The sequence below is a fragment of the Chionomys nivalis genome, chromosome 6 (genome assembly GCF_950005125.1).
Source record: "Chionomys nivalis chromosome 6, mChiNiv1.1, whole genome shotgun sequence".
Classification (NCBI taxonomy): domain Eukaryota; kingdom Metazoa; phylum Chordata; class Mammalia; order Rodentia; family Cricetidae; genus Chionomys; species Chionomys nivalis.
This window is the reverse complement of record NC_080091.1, coordinates 73,015,390-73,039,224: the sequence shown is the minus strand read 5'-3', so window position 1 is coordinate 73,039,224 and position 23,835 is coordinate 73,015,390. Positions and strand designations below refer to the sequence as shown.

General features: G+C 40.8%; 1 protein-coding gene across 1 annotated transcript in view; it reads right to left on the bottom strand.

Annotated features, from left to right (window-relative positions):
• Atp10d (ATPase phospholipid transporting 10D (putative)) overlaps positions 1 to 23,835 on the bottom strand; it is a 90,882-nt gene that overhangs the window by 49,119 nt on the left and 17,928 nt on the right. Inside the window, exons 2-7 of the mRNA XM_057771767.1 lie at positions 13,592 to 13,918; positions 11,122 to 11,316; positions 5,957 to 6,161; positions 3,404 to 3,489; positions 507 to 613; positions 106 to 237 (exon numbers count right to left, since the gene is read on the bottom strand). Coding sequence (XP_057627750.1) covers positions 106 to 237; positions 507 to 613; positions 3,404 to 3,489; positions 5,957 to 6,161; positions 11,122 to 11,316; positions 13,592 to 13,881 — 1,015 coding nt within the window. The 5' untranslated portion in view covers positions 13,882 to 13,918. The remainder of the gene's footprint in view (positions 1 to 105; positions 238 to 506; positions 614 to 3,403; positions 3,490 to 5,956; positions 6,162 to 11,121; positions 11,317 to 13,591; positions 13,919 to 23,835) is intronic.

Genomic DNA, 23,835 nt, shown 5'->3' with positions numbered 1-23,835 from the left:
TAAAAATCTCTTACCAAAACCAAACATAAGGTATTATTTTGGAAAAAATAAAACTGCATCAGATGATACTGACAAGAAATGAACAGACAATTGAATTTTACCCACCAAGGGCACCAGTGAAGCACATTACGATGAGAAGCAGGACACACCAGAGGACATCTGTATTGGCTCTTCTCTCTAATTTGCTACGCTTATACCGTGGGCCACTGTTGTTCAGCATCGCTTTGGTCTCATGACCTGCACGGAAAGAAGAACGGTTCTGAAAACGTGCAAAGCAAAAGCAGGGAGCAAGCAATGCAATTAAAAATCTCTCTGGCTGACAGCTTAATCAAATATGGCTGTGTAACATTTCGTCACTCCCTGCGATGATTTAGGAAAACCAAAATCTGTGGTTAGGTTCATTGGGGCACAATTTCCCTTCCGTGGGTTCCATTTTGAGTAAACGAAACATGCTAACACATGAGATGCACAGAGGAGGACGTGATAAAGGATGGCAGAGAACGAACCTGCATAGACCACGATGCCCACAACGGCCTCTGTGTTCCGAATGGTACATCCTCTTAGCAATAAATTCTCTTTGCTGAGGCCCACCCGTTCTTTGTTGGAGTGTTCTCTGTAAGAAAGGCAGCAGATAGATTTATTTTTAAATGGCAAAGGGAGGGAGGTAAAACATCGGTCTTTATCCTGAAGGTTCTATACCCCGTGTGGTAAGTTTGACAGCTCAGAGGAAAGGCTTCAAGTCTCAGGCCCATTTGCTTTTGCTGCTGTAGTTAACCTACTGTGGATAGGAGACAGTGTCAACAAATTGCAAATCCCCATTACTTCTAGAAGTTGCTATCTGTCACAGTCCCTTCTTGTAAGAACTCAAAAATATTCTCAATAAAGATCCTGCTTTTCCAGGGCACACTGCATTTGAAAATGTAATCATTGGTGAGGGAGATAGTCTTGATTGAGAAAAGCAGCAGCTTTGATTTGGCTGAAATTAAGCATCCTGCTGGGCACTGGCAAATGGCGGCTACTTAAGCCATTAGATGAAAGACCGATGGGAAACTGTCTAATCAAAGGTGAAGGCTGACTCCGTTGATAATGGCACAGGGGACATCACAGGCTTCCATGTTACGGGAAAGGAAGTGAAGGCCCCAGGTTCTGTATCGGAGAATTACAAACTTAAGTCTGTGGCTTCTGAGGCTCTGGGACGCCTCTAGAATCATAGACAATATTTTGTTTGTTTGTGTGTGTGTGTGTGTGTGTGTACATCTTGCCATTCTTAGAGACAGAATCTGATTTGTTCAACAGATTATGAAAATGCCTAGAGACAGCTGACAAAATAAAAGGTCCAGAGAAATAAGGCAAATTTCACTAGAAGGACACAATTGGCCAAACCCAAATGTGGCAAGAGCTTCTAGCAAACATGCTGTGGCTCACTCAAAGAATGTCTGAGGGGACAAAAGGAGAGAAAAAGGCTCACACAGGGAAGGGGCAATCTGCTCAGCCTGCAGTGGGGCAAATGACCCCATTTCTTGGGATAGAAAAATTAGAAATTGATTACCTAAATGTAATGTGTAGAACTTACTTTGGTTCTGTTTTCAATAAGACAATTATCAGAAAACATTCTTTTTTCATCAGCTGGAAAAATGCGAACATATTCCTGGTATTAAATGAGATTAAAGAATGGTTTTGATTCTCCTTGAGTGGGATAATGGGCTTTGTTTTCTTGTTAATGTCCTTATCTGCTCTGCATATATGGTGACGTACTCACAGTGAAGTCCTGTGTCATAGGGCCAGGGAATGGAGTAGGGAAAACGGCACAAAGTTAGCACCACTGTGAAGTGGCCACGACTGAGGTGGAACCTGGTGTTCATCACCGCACTGTGAACCCGGTAACCTGGTGTTCACTGCACTGTGAACCCGGTAACCTGGTGTTCACTGCACTGTGAACCTGGTGTTCATCACCGCACTGTGAACCCGGTAACCTGGTGTTCACTGCACTGTGAACCCGGTAACCTGGTGTTCACTGCACTGTGAACCTGGTGTTCATCACCGTACTGTGAACCCGGTAACCTGGTGTTCACTGCACTGTGAACCTGGTGTTCACTGCACTGTGAACCCGGTAACCTGGTGTTCACTGCACTGTGAACTTGGTGTTCATCACCGCACTGTGAAGTGGCCAAGGCCAAGGTGGAACCTGGTGTTCATCACACTTTTCATTTTCACACATTTGGAAACTGTGTGTAACAATCAGTTTCAAAATGATCAAAGCAATAACTGGGTTAACCTACAGTAGCAATAAGAACATGGGGCAAAACCCAGTGAAATATTTACAAAAACAAGCAGAAATCACCTTTCACACACTGTGAATGTGTCATCTTAATGTTATCATTAGGTTTTGATTTTTATCATTAGGTTTTCTAAGCAATAACCACTAGACTTTAAGCTGTTGTTGTTTCTTACAAATAAACATTGCCAACAAACCTAGCATCCTGACTCTCCGGAACTGGGAAGAAAATAAGTGAAACCCCTACAAAAGTTTCATTTGTGAAGAAAGAGGAAGACAGACCGGCCTTTTCACTCTCAGTTTTACAGTCTTTATTCTACCTGGGATCTGTGCAAAGAGATATCAACTCAAGAGGCATCCCTGAACCTAACCTAACTCAACTCTAGACATCCAGGAAATGAGATCAGGAAAATTTATGTCTTAAAAACAGGAAATTGGTGGCAAATTTTCTCCAAGAATTATGTCTAACTTTTTTTGTAAAAATTAAGTTAATGAGTATTAATTGGCTCAAAGTAATAAAACATCTAAGTGCTGGAAGCCAAGTGTGAGATTGGGAAAGGCCACAAATTACAGGTGTCTTTGCAAGGGGTGGAGGATGGCACTACAAGCGTTGGAAACGAACTCTGCTATGGCTTCCCACACTCTAAGTCAAGCTTCCCAATCAGTGATTAACTCTTTCCAGCCGGAACTGCACAGCTGCTCTTCTAATTCTCACGAAGGGAACAGACCATCCTAAGATATCATTTGCACACACAGAAGCACTCCCTTCCAAACTGCAGTGTCTCCTGGGTTAATATGGAGCTCACTATGCTTGGCATGGTGATGCATATCTGTCATCTCAAAAAGAGCAACAAATCCAAGGCAAGCCACGACTGCATAGTAAATTCAAGGCCGGTCTAAGCTATGCAACCCCCTCAAAACATTCTTATATCATTAGAAGAGATTATAGGAATACTTTTAGACGGTTTTATTGTTTAGATTGTCTTATTATACATGGAAATAAGCATTTATTAGATTACTTAGGTATAGCAAATGAATGATGGGCAAACTTGCAGCCTCTAGTAATTTACTTTGGACATAAATACACAAAGACATTGTGCCCACAAAGGTAAGTTACCCAGCACTCACAGAAAGCCTCGGAATCTGCTGAGGTCATTGTTTGGACTTTCACATTCTATCCTACTGGAAAACTTCTCAGGATCAACTTCAGAGTCCTAAAAATATTTTGCCAACATCACAAAAAAAGAGAAAGAATTCATGATTAAATCTCAGTATTTAAACATTGAATTATTTTGGTCAATTCTTAATACATATAGTAGCATTTTTTTTTTTTGCTTCAGAGTATATGCTGTAAATTTCCTAGATTTAAATGAGTTAAAAATGAAGAAAATACAGACATAATTATGGGATCCATAAAGGGATGAGAATGACCTTGGGATGCTCAAATGGTATCCACAGAAACAGAAGGAGCTTTTTCAGATCAATCACATGGTGCAAGTTATGTGTGCATGCAAGGCTCTATATCAGAGCTTCCACTCATGGAGCAAACATTAGAGTCAATAGGGTATGGAAAATATTTTGTTGTTGTTTCCTATAATCTGATGGTTGGCTAGAAAATGTTGGAAATACCTTGGAGTATAAAAGGATTTGATCTTAGCCAAAGCTCATGAACAAAATTCCCAAATAAGCAGGATGTAAGAACTCACAAAATTCCCCCATGGAGCAAACAGGTACTTTATTATTCTGTTATAAAACCAGTGAGGATGCAGGCAAGATGACTAAAAATCAAGTCTGGAAGACATGGCTTTATGAAGAGCACTGGCATGGTGGCTCATGATTGTAATTCTAGAACCTAGGACACTGAGGCAGGAGGTTTGCTATGTGTTTAAAAGCAGCTGGGGCTATTATGTAGTGAAGTTCATGCTGGGCCAGGCTACAGAATATCTATCTTCTCAGAGAGAGTGGGTCTGGCTGTAGCTGTTGGAGTAATATTTTTATATCACTGTAGTAAACACGGAAAACAGGAAACATATGATTTGATTTGTTAATAATGCCCATTGAATTTTTTGATGTACTACACTCTAAATTTTATATATATATATATATATATATATATATATATATATATATATATATATATATAAACTATATTAACTAATTTATTTTTCACAGTTCCAAGTGGCTGTTGCATTATAATCCAGCCTAAGCACAGCCAAGGAGTCACAGAGGACTCAATAATTTTCTCAAGTTCTCAAAACAAGCTGCAAATTACAAAGGAGGTGACTGTGCTCATTCAGAACTGAACCCAAAGTGTGCCTGTTAACCGACTGGCAGCAGCTTAACACACATTTAATGTTGTAATAGAATTCTAAGTTGCATAAGGTGTTGTCAAATCATGGGCATAGGGCTGCTTATAAAAGTTTCAAAGACAGGGAGTTCAGAGGCAGCTGAACCACAGAGGAATCTGCATGAAGATCCAATAGATGGAAAGAGGGGTCCAATATGAGATGAAATGCTAAGGTACTAGGATGCTAATACAGTTTTATTTATGTATATAAGATGAAGAAGTTCCAGCTTATTAGCACTTCAGGTTTAAATAAAGACCATTAAATTTTCAATTCCTTTATTGCTGTGGGACAATGGTCTTGTACCCTATAAAGATTTGTCACTTGTATTGCTTTAATAAAATGCTAATTGGACAATAGCCAGGAAGAAATTATAGGCAGGGCGACCAGAACAAGAGAATTCTGGGAAGAGAAAAGGCTCAGTCTGCAGTCATAACCCAGATGCAGAGGAAGCAACGTGAGAATGCCTTGCTGATAAAAGGTACCAAGTCACATGGCTGACACAGACACGAATTATGGGTTAATGTAGGATGTAAGAGTTAATAAGAAGCCTGAGCTAATAGACCAACCAGTTTATGATTAATGTAGATCTCTGTGTGTTTCTTTGGGACTGAATGCCTGCAGGACCGAGCAGGACAGAAACCTCTGTCAACACTTTTTCTCAAGTGCTTCCAAACATAGAGACAGGAAAGTGATACTTAGCTATGAGCATGCTTTCCACATGAGTCAAACAACGAAGCTAAGAAAGACACATTATCTCCATGTTAATATGAGGAAGCTCAGCCACAATGTATTTGAATAACTTCACAAGATCATTACCTTGTGAATAAAAGACACAAATCAGTGGCAGAGCAAAAATTCAATTATTCAAATCTGTGTCAGTCTGATTTCCCTTATTACAGAAGATGAACAGCCTAGAAGTTTGTGGCGTGAGAAACCATAATTTTTTTTTAAACTTAGGAATATAGGTAATTAGACATGCTAGAAAAAAATAGAGAAAAGACAAAATATAAAACCCTAAGAGTACGAAAATGAACTTAGCAGGTGATTATTTCTACTGCAAATGAACTCTGCTGGGTTTCTCATTAGCTGGGCCACACAATCTGATTGCAGACCCAAGTGTGTGAGCACCAACATCATTTTTATCCTATTATCTATAAAACATAATACACGTCCGTCCACTGATATCTGAAAATGGATTAAGCCTTCTGCAATTCTATTTTGCCAGCGGTAAAAATTAAATTAAAAATCTCTTTATCTAGCCCGTGAAAACGAGCCCGGACCTTTCCTAAGGAAGAAGGATGCCCATAACTCCGGTGGGGAAGACACTCTTTACCTGCTCCGCATACCCACGCACCACCTGCCGCTGCTTTAAATTGCTCTCTCCGTCAAGGCCAGAAGTCTCGATGTGACAGATGCCATCAGGGTCTGTGGAAAAGAGTAAGACCATGTCTGCAGGGATGATCTCGTTACACGAGAGGCGAATGAAGTCCCCCACAGTGACGTTTTTCCAACAACAGTCAATGTACTTTCTCTCTTTCCTGAAATCAAACCGGGGGATAATAAAGATAAAAAACATAGTAAGAAGAAACATAATCATTTCTTAAAATCTTAGTGTGGGACTTAGGGATTTTTGTGCATTAAAGGAGACACTACAAAATTTTGTGCATTAAAGGAGACTAAAGGAGACACTACAAAATTGGTAAGGCCAAAATTCACAGACACCGCATTGGGAAAATGTAGTTATTAAGTCCCTTAAAGCTATTCTTTCAGCTCTTTCTCCCCCACTGTGGGATGTCAAACCCTTTCACTGTGTGAATACAAGTCTAAAACAGAATTACAATGAACATTAAATGAATATATTCATATGTAGAACAGTCCTTGCATGTGATTCTGAGTCAGGTATCAAGGACCTGAAGGGGTGACAAGGCACATTGTCTGACCTCAGAGAGCCCTGTGGCACACACCTAATGCTGGATAATTAAAGGAAACCTAGTGAAATGCAATACCCACACATGATATTTAAAAAAAAAAATTGTTCTACCACGTTATCACCTCTGATTCTCACCTAATAGAAACAAAAGCAGCCTTCCATGTCCACGGACTCTCTATCTGAGGATTCCAGAAATTGCAATTTGAAAATATTTGAAAAGAAAAACATGATGTACTAAACACGTACAGACTTTTCTTCCTGCTATCATTTCCTAAAGAAACACACTTAACAACTATCGCCATCACTTTTGCATTGTGTCAGTACTGTGAGTACGCTAAAAATTAACTAAAGTGCACAGGGAACATGTGTAAGATAAAAGCCGACATATCATATCATATATGAGGGACTTGAGCATCTCTGCAAGTCTCCTCTGTTCCCCCACCTTCGTCCCGAACACTGACAGAGGAGTTTACTCCTGAGGCTGCAGTGTCTGATCCCTTCAAGAAAGAACTGTAAATTTGATCCCTTCTAGAATGTACACTAGGCACCGTGGCACACACTTGCAACCCCAACATTCAAGAGGCTAAGGCCACCGGGTGATGGTGGCGCACGCCTTTAATCCCAGCACTCGGAAGGCAGAGGCAGGCGGATCTCTGTGAGTTCGAGGCCAGCCTCGTCTACAAGAACTAGTTCCAGGACAGGCACCAAAGCTACAGAGAAACCCTGTCTCAAAAAACAAAACAAAAAAAAAAAAAAAAAAAAAAGAAACCAACAAAAAAAAAAAAAAAAAGAGGCTAAGGCCTCAAAAATAAGAAAGCAAATAATTGCAAAGCAATTTACTTTCTGTTAGATTTATGGAGATAGAATTTGTACTCACTCCCTAGACTCCTCGGAGTTACTTATAACCTAAGTTGTACTACATACTAAAAGTCAGATTAAGTCACATTAAATGGAAATGCTGCCTAGATTACTTGAATAGCCATCAGCTATGTAAAGAAATGCTTGGTTTGAAGGGTTAAGCAAATGTAAATAAGTAAATAAGTACCTAATACACAATATCAAATCTAACTGGAAGAAATCTTTGATTATCTTAAGAATTTTGTAGTCTATAGAAAATGGCAAATCCATAATTTATTTTATTTTTGTTTTGCTTTTCAAAATCTCTCTAGTGTCTATGCATACTACTGAATTCTTCCAAGAAGGAAAGTAACAGAAGATTAAAAAAAAAAAAAGTAGAGATTATACTTTGAAAGCTCAGTTCTATACCTAGGAAAGGGATTACTGGGTATTCTAGAAATTTCATTCTACAGAAAATGGAGTCACTAAAGTTCACAAAAAAAGGTGTGTCCCTACTTCTGTATGCTCATTCCTGTGGCAGAGTAACGGACTACTGAGCAGCAGCCTAGTAAGTGGTTAGAGTAGACAGGAGACGAATGGAAAGTTGCTGAAAGAATTCAAAGGATGGATGAGAAGGCTCAGAATTAAGGTGGTAGCAGGACAAATGAGTAAAAGGTTAAATGAAGATAGCAGAGAGAGCCATTTCCTGACTTGTTCTGCCTGTAAGCAACTTCAAGGATGACAGAATGGTTCTTCATTGGCATGATGGGGTGATAGACAGTGCCCGTTGCCGTGTCCCAGATTTTGGAACAACTAATAACTTCTGAGGGGATACAGCAAATTCATTTCAAGACGTTTTTACGTGACATGAATGAGGTGGTTGAGGTTTACAGCCAGTGTAAGCTTCTAACGCAGTTGTGCATAAAGACGTGGATGTAGAAGCCTGAGGTACACAAAGGGCAAATGGTAACAGGCAAGGAAGGATACAAGCATCCTTAACAAAGTCTTAAAGACGACAGGGAAGGCAAAGGGCATCCAAGAGAAAGTAATGTCATAAAAACCAAAGGAGACGAAAATTTCAAAGAGGGAGGAATATTAGTCCCAATCTACAAAGGGACCCTGTTGTTGTTTACCGAGGACCAACACACCTAGGGCATGTGCTCATCCGGAGGTCTGATGACCTTCAAGCAGGGTGATCACATGAACTCTGCTGAAAGGAAGAATGTAGGAGTAATTGTTGGTGATATCTAAAGGCCAGAAAATAAACTGGACCACGGAAGGCATGCATTGTATCCACAATTTGTTTAAACCTTCCTATTGTGTGGGTAAGTGGTCCTCCTGAAACCCAGGGATTGAAAACCTGCTCCCCAGTTCATGATGCTATTGGAAAGTATTTTGCATTTAAGAGCTGGGTCCTCATGGGACCACGTTATTTGCATGTGATATTTACCCATAGAAATAAACTACATTGTGATAGACCAGATACTATAAATAAGAACCAAATTTTCAGCCTGGAAATGTCAACACTCTTCTTCTAAAAGTTCGCTTCATTTAATAGCCCCTTTGCTTTCATCCTAAATTTTCTGCAAAATATTTTGGCTTCCATAATCTTTTTAATGTTCCGTGGGCATTTCAATTAGCATACGTAAATCAACATAGTATGGCTTCATAGTCTATTTTTACTTCTTTTTATCTCTATTGTTCCAAAGACAATTTGGGGAAGAAAACATAATAAACATTATTTCTTCCATAGCCCTGAGCAGAAAAATTTGCCTGGAATACAGATAAAAGCTTTCTTATAAAATGCAGCCATGGAGTGAAAGAATGGGCATTAAGACACTAGACTAGAGCATTTCCTCACTAAATGTATATGCAAACCACCTAAAAGGACCCCAGAGGAAAGGCTAAGCCAGGTCTCCCATTGGGCAGTTAGTATCTAGGAAACAGGGCAATGTTATTACAACGTCTCACACGCTAATTAAATGACTTGCCCATGTGTCAAGAAACCCTCTTGTTAACTGGCATTAACCTGCCATCATAATGCTAGCGGCTACCCTTTACTTGCCTCTTAAAATATACTCATCACTGTGTTTGCTGTTTTATCCTTATATTCATGATGAAACAAAATGGCCGTTTAGCTAGCTTATGTAATCTGCCCAAGGCTACAGAGCCAGTAAGTGGGAGAAATCAAGGTAATAACATTTTAGAAAAATACAGAGATCAAAGACATATTATTGACTATGTAATAGTGGTAAAAGTCTATAAGCATCTACACTTAGAAGAATCTGTATATAAAATGATTACACACACATATATTACACACATGTGCACATATATAATGTCCTCCCTTTTTGCCAAATTTGGTGTTACCTGGTTAATCTCAAAAGTAACAAAACCTGGATTTTGTCACTATGTGGCCGTCTTCCAGCTAGTGACCAAAGGTCAGTGCGGTCTAGCGTGCCACCTCTCTGTCTCCGGCATTTCCTAAGGACTCAAGGGTTACCTAGTGACTCATGGAATTGGTGCACACCTCTCTATCTCCGGCATTTCCTAGGGACTCAAGGGTTACCTAGTGACTTGTGGAATTGGTGCTCTGTGGCTTTCAACTGCAAATCACAGACTTCGACTCTACAACTACTTTAGAATTTGATAGCATGTATCAGAGCTTCTTGTTTCCTTCATAAATAGCATAAAAATAGAAGTAATTTTTTGACTATTCAAATCACCTTACATCATCTTACAATGACGAAAAATAAATTCTTTTCCTTGTTTTTTTCAATAGGTCTGTAAAGAAATGTGAGAGCTACTGAAGAAACCTAATTATAAACAGAATTCACAATCTTGCAGACATTAGTGTGAATACCACATCTTACCACATCTCCAAACAAGCTTCCCCTGAACCTTTCTCTTTGATTCTTATACTCATAAGAGAATATTATGATTCTTGCAAGTTGCCCTGGGCCATGCTGTTTTTTCACTATTCACTTACATCTAAAAAGAAGCATGTAGGAGCTCGTATCAGCAGCACCATACTTCAACTCATAACCTGAATTCTCTCCTGGATACACAAACTTTCTCTTTACATACTGCAAATGACATTACACAATAACTGAATTCACCAAATAAACTCTCCTCAGTGAATGCTTCAGGTACAATTGCAATAAACGCCTCAGGTTTTATGAACAAAAAGAATTCTATTTTGACTTCATAACCCTTTCCTCCACAGATAATTGACTTCTCATGTTCCATCCAAATGTTCGTATCTATTCAAATTTTCTCTTTCTCTATTCTTCACTGTGGTTCTCCTACTCAGGCTGGCAACTATCTTGTCTCAGTCTTCCAAGTGCTGAGATTATCGGGCTATGTGCCTGCACCCAGCTTTCAATCCAGTTCAGACCCTTTCAGTTCCCAATGACTGAGTCAGCAGGGCTTTTTGGTCAGGTCTGTGATTGACAGTGACTCGTATTTCCCCTCTATGATTTCAACTGAATTCACTGAAGAATTTTAAGAAATGTTAAACAAAATCAATAATAACAACTGGCCACTTGGCTAATATGTAAAAGATTATGAAGTCCTAGGTTCAATCCCTGGTATCAGGAGAGGGGGAAAAAAAAACCCAGTAACAACAGCAGCACAACAAGGGTCCTGATGATACGTAAGGGCAGAAAGACTATAAGACATGCTTATAAATGCTACAGTGTATTCCTTAGGGACACAGTCATCTCACTTACCTACTGTAAACTTTGGTTATTAAATTGTTGATCTGCTTATCGATTTTGTATTTCCGGTAGTCCTCCAAGCCATCCTTAATTGCAATGATTGTGAGGACCACCACCAGCGGCAGCATCGTGATTTCCTTTTGGAAGGCTTCCACCAAAGGCACCCAGTTCAGGACCACGAGGAACAGGAAGTATAAATTGGCAGCCCTGCAAGCCAAGCACACACAGGGAGGTTTGTACAGAACACTCCAAGAGCTGAAATAAAAGAAGCAAGGCACGGCTTTTGTTCTTTTGCCTAAGTCGGTATTAGCTGGTCTGGTCGGTCACAGGATAGAGAATTATCGAAATCTAACAAATATGAAGTATTTATATCTATCCAGGACATTTGGCTTGGATCATATTTGAATATATATATATATATATATAAAAGATTTTCTTATTAAACATATAATAGTGAATATTTGGCTGTGGTAGTCTTGAGTTATGTAACACATATTGAAAAGAGGAAGTACTGTTTTCTCTTTAAAAGCTAAAAAGAAAAATCTAGGCACTCTGAATTAACCCATTAGATTCAAGCAAGGCTCAAAATCTAAAGGCCAAAAAGAGCAGGGAGGCCTGGGATTTTCCCTCTTTTCACACTTCAGAACCACAGAGCTCAGGGAAATTCTTCCATGCCCAAAACTTCACTATTTTATATATTCAAATTTTAAAAAAGAACGAACAAGAAACCTCAGTTCTGCATAGTCATCAGGAATTTTCCTTTCCCTTCAACTGTGAAACTCCTTAAAAGCACAATCTATCCACATGTCTCCTTTGTAATCTCCAATGTATATTTTGCTCCGAAGTTTTCTTTTCTAACTGTTTTTGTTAGATTCGTGGCTTCAGTTGTTTCTCCATGGATCACATTCAAGTCCACAGCTCAAGAGAACACTGTAAATTTTGAAGTTCCTTTACTTATCAAATGTACTAGATTACAGTCTACAGACATAAACACGTGTAGCCCTTAAGGCTATCAATCTCAGGAAGTCATGCCTGCACTCCAACATAGCCCCAACTGCACACAGAACCTATGAAGTGCAAATCGTGACCGTCTCTCTCTGGACTGGGCAGCTCGGGCATTTCTGACACCAGGAACTGCACAGCCCAGCTGCTCTTTGGCTGGTAAGTTTTCTAGTCATCACGGCATGTCCATCTAAGGCTCCCAGTTATTGCCCCAAAGCTAGTTTACAGCATGTGTACTGTGCTGCCCTCCCCTTCGTCGCCACGCTATCATAAGCACGGGCCCCCTGACAACTACACAGCAGCATCCTAAATGTCATTTTTTATTCAGTTTATTTCTAAGTCCTTCCTTGTGATCATTCCACCGCCTCCATACAGACCCATGCAGGCTTTTCTCTAGCTCAGAATCATGTTGGAGGTATGGAGTCTTGAGTCTCTATTTTGACAGCAATACTCCGCTGGTGGGCTAGACCCGTCTGCCCATTATTTTCTTTCTTTCTTTTTTTTTTTTTTTTGGTTTTTCGAGACAGGGTTTCTCTGTGGCTTTGGAGCCTGTCCTGGAACTAGCTCTTGTAGACCAGGCTGGTCTCGAACTCACAGAGATCCACCTGCCTCTGCCTCCCGAGTGCTAGGATTAAAGGCGTGCGCCACCATCGCCCGGCTGCCCATTATTTTCTATTGTTCCCAACACAGACACTAGGCATCATACAAAAGGAAACCTCCCAGGCTTCAAGCAAGACTTCTCTGCTGAGGTCGTTGTGTTTGCACTGACACGCCTTCGTCTACATGACATACGTTCTGCCTGTTGCCGGGCAGAAGACGCCCGCCCTTCATGACTGAGTGTCACACAGTGTGACTTCTCTTGAAGCTTTCACTTTATGATACCTGCAGACCCACTGTGGCCTCTCACTGTCTGTACACACAGGTGGATAGCCTACAGAATCCATAGGAAAGTAGCAGGTTACACCTGCATTTTCTTCACTGTCCAAGATCTCAAGTCGGCTTCGATAAATGCCTGTTAAATTGAATTACATCATTGCTTCACTTAATAACATCTTATTACATTTGCTTAAGAGTCTCTTTCTTTTCCCCATTATCAAGTAAGAAAAATCTGCAATTAAAATGCAACACGCTTTAATAGAAAGGACATTGAAGCAAGACAGAGAAGGCCCAAGGCTATGACATCCACTCTGCTGCTTATTCCTGGTATGGCCTTGGCTGAGTCACAGACGGTTTCCTATCTGAAGATAACACAAGGGAACAGCATCTCCTCTGATAAACAGAAGGCATCCTTCTAACTGCAAGGAACTGTGTGAACCCCAAGCACCCTCACTCCAGCCAGGACTTGAATCTAAATTGTCTTGGAGACCTATATATTAAGCTTGTGCAACAGGACCGTGAAAATGCATGGGTTGGTGGAAGTTTCAATGGAAGAAACGAAAAGCATTCTGAGATATTACTTCCTCGAAAAGAACCACAGTACCTGTGAAACTGCTCAAATAAGTTTCTTGGCACGAAATTCAGAAGCGTGTACTTGGTTGTCCGTATCCGGTTATTCATGTAGGTTCCAGAAAACCTTTCATACTCATCTTTGAAGCACGGAAGGTGAGGGATAACAACACGATGCTTTCCTGCTGGTTTGGGGGTCGGGGAGGACTTGCCCCCACAGACGAGCAGTGAGGAATAGCTGTATGGCCTCTCGTCTTCATGCTGGGTTCTCCCATTTATCAGCCGATGCCAGTGATGTCTGGCCCACTGAAGAAGCTCAGTCATGTCCAAGACGCAGGGAGACCCGGGTGGTGCAGGCGATCTAGCAAACAAAAACACGTTTCCCATAAGCCTCTGCAAATGTGTAAAAGAGAGTAGTTTTCTAGACCAGAGGAATGCATGGCCTAGTGTTTCCACAGGTAAGGGGGTCTACAGCTCATCTCTGCTACTCCTTTTAAATCAAATTCTTGTTAAAGCATGCACCTTCTTCCTCATGAAAAGACAGTGCCTACAAGCCCTTTCCATAACTTGGAGTAAACATCTTGGCTTTAATGTACTCAAGTCTCTTTGCTTCTCTGGCCATCAACTTTCTCCGTTTTGAAACTGGACCATGTGTCCATGTCAGGAAGTTGTCATGAAGCTTACATGAGTAGCATGCAAGTGGTCCAGCCCAGGCCTGGTAGACAGTTAAGAAGTCTGTGTGGATCATAAACGAGGCTACAAGTCCTTCCCATCCCCGTTCATCAAGAGGGACTCTTTCTTTGCCTTATCAGTATCTTTCTCTACCTTGGCCACATGCCTCAGTCTGGCTAAAGACAGGAACAGTAGACAACAAGACACTGCAGAAGTGTGCAAAGTGCTCTTTACCAGGCTGCTCATTCTCATTGATTCCCCATAACCCTTCGCCACTACCAAAACCCAATTACACCAAGGCCTGCACATGTGAGGCTGAGGCCACTGGCTCTCATCTGACCATAAACACGTTAGTGTGCTCAGGTGACAACCTAGAACAAAGAAGAGCAGGAGTGTTCCCGGGTCAACTCAACTGAAATCAGCACCTACCAAACCGAGTCAATCAGGATTCTGTGCCAAATTCTAAGTGATGCATGATCCCATCCTCTTTTTCTTTACTTTTAAGCATCCCTTATTTCCCCAAAAATTTACTGTTGGAGAGGAAAAGTCTAGCATTTATTATTCCAAACACAGTGCAAAACCCTCTGTGCACATTATCTCGACATTAAATCAATTGGGGCTGAGGAGATGGCCCGGCAGTTAAGAGCATTTGTTGATTTTTCAGAGAGCCAGAGTTCAGTTCCTAGCACCCATGTCAGGTGGCTCACAACCTCCTGTAACTCCTGTTTCTGGGGATCTGATGCCATCTTCGGTCCTCTGTGGGTACCCACATATGTGTATATATACAGAAGATATGCATGCATACACACAAGCACATACATAAAAATAATATGTATATATTAATCACTCAATCCTATAATGTTGGAGAGGATGGAAATACACAGCATACGGCAATTGATAATTCAGATGCCAACCCACCCGAGTAGCGACTCTGATGGAGGCTAATCCTGTCCAGGCAAGGCCCTCAGGACCATCAGCTCTGGAAACTGTTGCTCACTTTTGCTAAAGCAGCTTGGTGTCTCCCCAGTACCTGCATTGTATTGTGTAATCTCATGCGATGTGTATATGTAATCTAATGATTACATCTCAATCTTATGGGCACATATATCTGTGGATGGCCAGGAAGAGGACTTTTAATTTAGCTATATAATTTTGATATATAGAAAATATACTAGGACATAATTCATAATTAGATTTATTTGTCCCATGAGGACTATAGACATTTAAAAGCCTGATTTGCTCTTTTGCTTAGACTAACTGCACACGGTTATCTCACTTTCACTACAAAGCAAGTTCAAACTAGACTTTTTGTAAGAAGACCATAAATTTGAAACTTTGTATCTATACACAGGGTCAGAGTCAACAGACGTCCAACCAGGTTGCTACATGAACACCCTAGGAAAAACAAGTCAATTCTTTGCTTGCCAAGTTTGTTAACAAAAGACCTATGACCCAAAGCTTATCGCACTGGGCACAGTACCTCTGCCCTCTGATCAGTCTTTGTCCTGTATCCTTGGACCCTTATGTTGTTATAGCAATGGCTCAGTTCCTAATCGCTTACTCTAGGAATGTGCTTTTGACCCATAAGAGGTAACTCTTGTAATTTTTTTTTATCACTTTAAAGGTCCTGTAGGAAAAAGAATTTTTAGGCTAGAGAAGAAGATGCCAGGAGAAGAAGCTAGAAGGAATTAGAAGTAGGACAGGAGACAGAATGATAAGGAGACTGATTCAGAAAAGCATGTGTGAGAGAAATTCATTCTCCCTCAGGCATCCTGAGTCTTCTGCTGGCTGCTGCTTCCATTCTGAACCCTGGGAGGGGCTTGGGCTGGACTCCAAAGGTCTTGTTACCATAACACAAGTAGACACAGCAGATTCAAATCATATCTTTATGAATAAAGGATTTATTGTTAGTATAGCTCATTTACCTCGTTTTTAGAGGATCTGGCACTTGGAAAATGTCCCCCAAAATTCACAAATTAGGCAACAAGCATGTCATTGGGTATGCCACAAAAAGTCTATGGCCCTTGAGTTCCATCTTGATTTATCATTTACATATCTACTCCTGGTGTTGATCACCTACGTTTCTAACTTAGGAAATCTGTAACGTATCCTTGTCGTCTGAATTTGGGCATCTACAGATTTTATGGGGCAAAACCGATCCTGCACTAGGCTAGAAAACAACACAATAAAGACATGGACCCCTTTCTCCAAAAGCTGAGGGTCACCTGATAGGCACGTACATACCAAATGCGATCGTGTTGAAAAATCCCATTTAAAGCACTGTCATCCTTTAGGAAGATTATTCAAGATGATTTCTTTTCTAAGCTTCACTCCAAGTTTATAACTGGAGTACTAACTCATTTTTCTAAAACACTATACTAATCAGAAATTAATCCCTTTCCCCTAAGGACATTGAAATTATACTTAATTTTCATGAACCTAAAATCCTATGTCATCATCCACCATCATGGGCAGATGTGTCCTGATGCCCCTCACTCTAATGATCAATATTTGAACAACCATCCTTGACATCTGTTCACTGTGCTGCTGGGCCTTATACGATCGAAGAGACTGCAGCTGACATCACCTTATTCGCACATTTACAGCAAATCCACTGAATCACAGATAAATGACGTAAGATCCATTAGATCTCTTTAAAAACTCACCTGAAACAAAGCAGTCAAAATAAACAGTGAAAACATGCACGTATCCATGCATTTATTCTGCAGGGCTGGGGACTGAACCCGCGGTTGTGCACGTGCCATACATATTCTTGGCAACCATCCTACCTCTGAGCTACATATACACTTATCTATTTTCTTCCTTCCTTCCTTCCTTCCTTCCTTCCTTCCTTCCTTCCTTCCTTCCTTCCTTCCTTCCTTCCTTCCTTCCTGTCTGTCTTTCTTACTTCTTTTCTTTCTTTCTGTTTTTTTTTGTTTTGTTTTGTTTTGTTTTTTTGTAGATTTCATTTCGAGACAAGGTCTAAATAAGTTGCCCAGGCTGGCTTTAAACTCATCTGTCGCCCAGGTTGAGCTTGACCTTGCAATCCTCCTGCCTCAGCCCCATGCATAGCTGAGATAATAAGTCTGGCTTGGAAAGCCACTTAACGAAAAGAACACAGCTCCCAAGGGCATGCCTTTGTCTCTGGATGTTGGATGCTGTTATAATGTGCGCCCCACTAGAAAGGCAGTCTTATCAGTTTTATACATACGATAGGAGGAATGTTTTTGCTATATTAGAGCTGTCCTTGGGATCCTGTCCTCCAAGGCACCTACTTACAGAGAAGCAAGCCATTGCTAAACCATATCTTTTCAATAGTGTTTAGCTGTCCACCTGAAATGCACCAGAAAAGCCCGACCTTTACCTTATATAAAAACAGCTTAGGTTTCTTCTTAAAGCTGTAGCATGAAGTGTATCCTAATTAACTAAGGTAGTTCATAGCGAAGCCAGGACTCTCACAGAATAAGGAAGTGAGATAATGCGCCACTAGCTAATCAGCACTGCAGAGTGAAACAGCTAATGTCACACTAAGTGCTTCCGTGCGTTGTTATAACACGAGCACTAGGGGAATCATGTCAAATCTCACACTTCTCTTTAGGAAGCTGAAGTTAGTGGGATTTGCTATCATTTCTGCAAATTTGGGGTGGGAAGTTTTCATTTGCAATTAACCGTCTTTTAAGACATAACACGCCGTGTCTGTCTGGTGTCCACACCCTCAGGTCAAAATGGAAGACTTGGCTCTTTAAATTTCAGGGCAGTTTCCTGACAATGTAAACAGAAGATTAAAGAAACAGTTAACAGATATGGAAGGTGTTAACTTCTGGTAATTTGTGGTGCAACTCAATAACAACCTCCCCCTAACAAAAAATACTCATGTGGTTCAACACAGATGGCTTTGCCTGGCACAGAGTCAGGCAAGGAACTGTAGCTACCCCCAACTCACCCAGTTTCAGAGAAATACTGGCATGACTGGAGAACAGTTCACTGCCGATGTGTTCCAGTGTCTGTTTTCCCTGGTTCCTTCCCAACATCCTCAAACTGACACTGGAGTCTGCATCCACTCACACTGTAGTTCATCCTGTCCTCCTTCTCTTTATAGAGGGATTTCAGTGGGTACCGAACTGGGGCTGGATCACTGCTCCATACTGCCTCTCTTAGCCATTCCACTCTCCACAGCCTAGCCCCTCAGAATCAGAATAACTCCATCTTATCAGCCCTGTGGCCCATCCCTCAAAACTGATAGCTGGGAATTGGATCTGGTGACCCAGGCCTGGAACCTCAGCTACCAGAAGGCTAAGGCAGGAGGATTACAAATTCAAGGTCAGCCTGAATATCTTAGCAAGCCCTTGTCTTAAATAAAAATGAAGAGTGCATTGGGGAGGGTCAGTGGATACTGGTACTTGCTGCCAAGGCTGATGACCTGAGTTCGGGTCCTGAAAAGAACATTGTGTGAAGGACAGAACTGACTTCCAGAAGTTGTCTGACCTTCACTTTGGCACGTACGCCTCTCACCCCCCCACACACACTAAATAAATGAATGGATGGATGAATGAGTAAATAAATAATTGTAAAAATGGTTGGGGTATAGCTTTGTATAGAGCACTTGCTTAGCATGCAAGAGGCCCTACTATCCGTTTTTATTTTTTTAATAAACTTCTATTGCATAGTTTACAAACATTTTTATTCTTTTTTCAAATTTTTAATTATTTTACACATGCCTGTGTCTAGGTGTGGGTTATATGCACACGTATGAGGTCCCTATGGAGGTCAGGAGCATTGCATTTCCTGGAGCTAGACTTACAGGTGGTTTTAAGCTATCCGATATGGATGCTGAAAATTGAATTAAATCTTTTGGAAGAGCAATAAGTACACATTGCCACAAAGCCATCATTCCATTATAATTTATTCTTCATAACTGAACCTGAACAAATTTTTCAGCTGGGAGATTCATTCATTCATTGATTCATTGCTCCCAGAATCCCACGTCTTATTATATATAGGTCTATGTAGGTGCTTGTGTCATCTTAGTTTAATTTGATAGGTTATATATTTTGAGACATTCATTCATTTCTTTCAGATTTTTCCAATATAGTGGAATATGTTCTTAGTTTATGTCCTAAGGTTTTTCTGAATTTTTTGGTGTCTATTGCAACACATACCTTCTTGTCTCTAATTCTTTTAATTTGTTTTTTCTCTCTCTCTTCATGAGTTTGACTAAAATTGTTGATCTAATTTATGTTTCAAAAAACCAACTCTTTGTTTCATTGATCACCTTATATTATTTTCTTCATTTCTATTTTATTAATTGTCACCCTGATATTAAACACTATTTTTCTGTCTACTGATTGTGGGTCTGACTTTTTCTTGCTTTTTAATGTTCTGTGATATCAAGTTATGTAAGCTATCAGTCTGTGTGTGTGTGTGTGCACGCTAGAGCACAACTCGTCAGAGGCTAGAATATAGAATTAATGTCAACCAGTATTATTTTTTATTTTTTGACATTATACATCTTTTTAATTTATTTTTAAAAGAAAACAAACTATGTTTTTTTTTATTTTACATACTAATCCCAGTTCTCACTCCCTCCCCTCCTCCCATTCCCTCCATTTACCCCCTCATACACCCCCATCAACTCCTCAGAGAAGGTAAGGCACATTGCTTTGGGGAAAGTCCAAGGCCCTCCCTACTATATCTAGGCTGAGCAAAGCATCCATCCAAAGAGACTAGGCTCCCAAATAGCAAGTACAAGCAGTAGGGATGAACCCTGGTGCCACTGCCAGTGGCCCTGCAGTCTGCCCCAGCCATACAGCTGTCACCCACATTCAGGTCATCACGAACCTATGCTGGTTCCTTCCCAGGGGTGAGGTAGAGGGGATAAGAAGGGTGGAAAGGGAAGATAAGGGGAGAAGGGGAGTGGGGAGGAGAACTTGAGGGAACAGGACAGTCGAGATGGATGAAGGACAGAGATGAAAGCAAAGAAAGAGATATTTTGATTGAGGGAGCCATTATGGGGCTAGCAAGAAATCTGGCACTAGAGAAATTCCCAGGAATCCATAAGGATAACCCCAGCTAAGACCCTAAGCAATAGAGGAGAGGGTGTCCAAAGTGGCCTTGCCCTGCAGTCAGAATGATGAATATCTTAAATATCACTATAGAATCTTTCATCCAGCAACTGATGGAAACAGAGGCAGAGACGTGCAGCAGAGCACTGGGCTGAGCTCCCAAAGTCCAGTTGAAGAGAGGGAGGAGTGAGAATATGAGCAAAGAGGTAAAGACCATGATGGAAATAACCACTGAAACAGCTTATCTGAGCTAATGGGAGTGAGCTAACGGGAGCGCACCAACTCCAGTATTATTTTTCAAAAAGCAAGTGCCAATTGGATCTGAGAACTTAAGCACAAGAGAGGAAGTAGTGCTTTTAGGAGACCGAGGAGAAAAAGTGAACCTTCGGAGGTAATTAGCAGACCAGGAGGAATGTTTTGAATTTCCACCTTAAAACTGATCCCTTTCAGCCAGGCAGTGGTGGCCAGCCTGGTCTACAAGAGCTAGTTTCAGGACAGGCTCCAAAGTTTCTCTGTAGAAACCCTGTCTGGGGCGGGAGACGGGGGACAACTGATCCCTTTCATCTGGGCAGCTTTGTAGTGTGAATGGCAAATGTCTCCACACATCTGGAGCCCTATCTTCAGCTGGTTGAGCTATTTGAGTTGGGGTGGGGGCTGTGGGGGTGTGTGGGGTGGGGGAGATTAAGGAAGCTCTAGGGGGTGAAGTCACTAGCTGTAACTTACTATCCTTGCCCCAGTTTCTGTTGCCCCCCCCCCCTTCCAGCCAGTGGCCATGTGAACAGCTCCTGCCGCACATGGTCCCATCGCGAATTAAGATGCCCCTGCCCTTGCTTCTCCTGCCATGATGACCTAAGACTGAGACCGTGAGAATAAATCTTCCCTCCCATAAGTGGTTCCTGTCAGGTATTTTGGTCCCAGTGATGTCAAAGTAGCTAATGCAGACAGAATGACCGAGAATCTATCAAGTTTATTCTGGTTCAGTGGCTTTCAAAACGAATTCCCTACCAACTTTAGAAAATACATTCTCTGAGGTGCAACCTAGCAGATATTCACATACAGTTGCAAACAAAGGTTCTACACACAGTTGGCGCCCTTGCTGCTGGCTCTGCAGACGGACACTCCTGCTCTGTCTCCTTCTTACATCACAATAGTATTGGTTTTCACGCTCGCTAAAGTGTTGCAATGCATTCTCTGGCAGCCACCAGCCTCATACTGAACTGCAAGTGTCTTCGGGAGGGGGTACATCCACATTCCCAGCCTGATAGATGCACACACTGGACTCTTACTGTAGAAGCATCCTAAAGACGCCAGGAGGGCTGGCAGGACACAGCATTTACCACAACGGCCTGGAAGACAGAGCCTTTTAAACTTTCTAATTTGGCCAAGTAAAATGTTTGTCATTGCCTAGAAAAGAGTCTCACGTTAGCACTGTTTCCCATAAACATTCATCCAAGTTCCGTTAAGTCATGCCTCATCAAAGATCAGCAAGGCTTGTGATATTTTAATGTCTAGCTTTTGGGGATCACTTAATCTAAAGCAGACTTTCTTAAGCTTCCCAGTCATGAATCTTTCTCCCTCAAGAAACTTTTTATAGGACCCCAGGTACACCAGTACGTAAAACAGGTATGCAAATCAAATATTTATGGGTAACAGATGCTAAGAAATTCTCTTAAAACAGCTAATTTGTATACTAATAAGATGAGTGCATCTGCTTATTTTTATGTAAGGAATTAAATCTGGGTTGAATATTTGATAGTGCATGTCATAGAGCATCTTCCACTGTCAGTGCCAAGGACACTACTTTTCATAAGTGCATGATACAAAATGACATTAAGAACACTTTAGAAATTGTTGAAAATTAATTTTTAAAAAAGAGGTCATGAATTTGAAAGGGAGCAAGGAGGGATATATTCGAGTGTTTGAAGTGAGGAAAAGGAAAGGAAAATGATGTAATTATAATCTCAAAAAATAAAAGAAATTATTTAAGAAATTGCTAGAAATTTTGCCTTAATCCCCAAACTTAGAATCTATTTAATAATTTTACTTGTTTTGAAATACAAGTCAGTTATTAACACAGCAATTCTTAAAATCAAATATCCAAACACAATATAATCCAAAGATGTACTAATTTGATACATGCTAGGAAACAATGGTAGGAAAACCTAACAAGTTTTGTTTTCCATAATTAAATCTTATGTTTCTATATGAGCAGATAGCTCTTATTTTAACACTAAATAAAGAGACTACATAACATGGCCCAAGTCTGAACCCAGGTATTTTAGGTGGCACTTTTGGTCCTGGGTGAAATGATGACATGCCCCCTGCCACGTGCATTATTGTGCCTTAGGAACCAAGGCTTACAGTGAAACTGAGACAAGACGCAGGCAAGCACCACCAGAAATATGTCAGGTTTATCACACATTTCATGCAATTTTTGATCACTCATGTTCACATGTATTTGTTATTAGCAGTCTGGTGTTTGCAACCCACATACGTGTTTACAAAACCATACACGGAATTGCATGTCATGATCTAAAGAGCCTCATCTAGAAGCCACCAATCAGCTGCGTCTACTTTGGCAACTTTCTACTCAGTGCTGTGCCAACAAATGCATTGTTTTCATTTCCTTTTAAGAACACAGGGAATCAGCATTTTAAAATAGAAATAAAACATAAAGAATCAGCTTCTCCTAAAAGGAAAAGCAACAGAATACTGGCCTACATTTTTGTCAGAAGTTTTTCATTACGGCCCCTGACTCCAGCACACCACTTCATAGCTCATCCACCCTAGCTAGAGTTGCAGTAAGCAGTTTGCTCACCACTTAAAATAATTTCTCCTTTAATTGACATATAATGGTTATACGTATTTACAGAGCATGATACAATATTTTAATATATGTCTATGTTGTACAATGATTAAATCTGGCTAACTAATATATCTAGCACCCCATGTACATATCATTTGTTTGTGATAAGAACATTCCAAGTTCTTTCTTCCAGTTATTTTGAAGCAGTCAATATAAAATGGTGACCATAATTACCTCGCTGCACAACAGAACATCAGAACTGATTCTCATATCTAACTTTAACCTGGCATCTCTTCACCAACCTCTCCCTGTTTCTTCCTCTTCCCTATCCCCTGCCTCCCGACAGCCTCCTACTGTAGACTTTTATGAAACCAACTTTATATTTCCCGTGTTTGATCATCCTCACCACATCTTTACCCATCAAAATCCCCCTGCTGTGTTGATGCAGGCTCACACAGTGGCCACAGCGCTTGTCACCCATTTGAGTGACACAAGCAATCTCTCAACTTTAGTGTGTTAGGGAGAAAATAGATGCCATAGAGATCACAGGACACACGGTAGATGAAAATTATTCCTTCGCACCCATACTTTCATCGTCTGCCATCTCTTAGGCCATCTCCACGCAGAGGCTGGGACCTGCATGCTGAGATGAGGTACAAACTGTTAGTGTTTCCCCGAGTATAAACTGAATCGCTGAGTCTCAGTAAATACTCTGTTCAATGTGCTCATAATACCCGG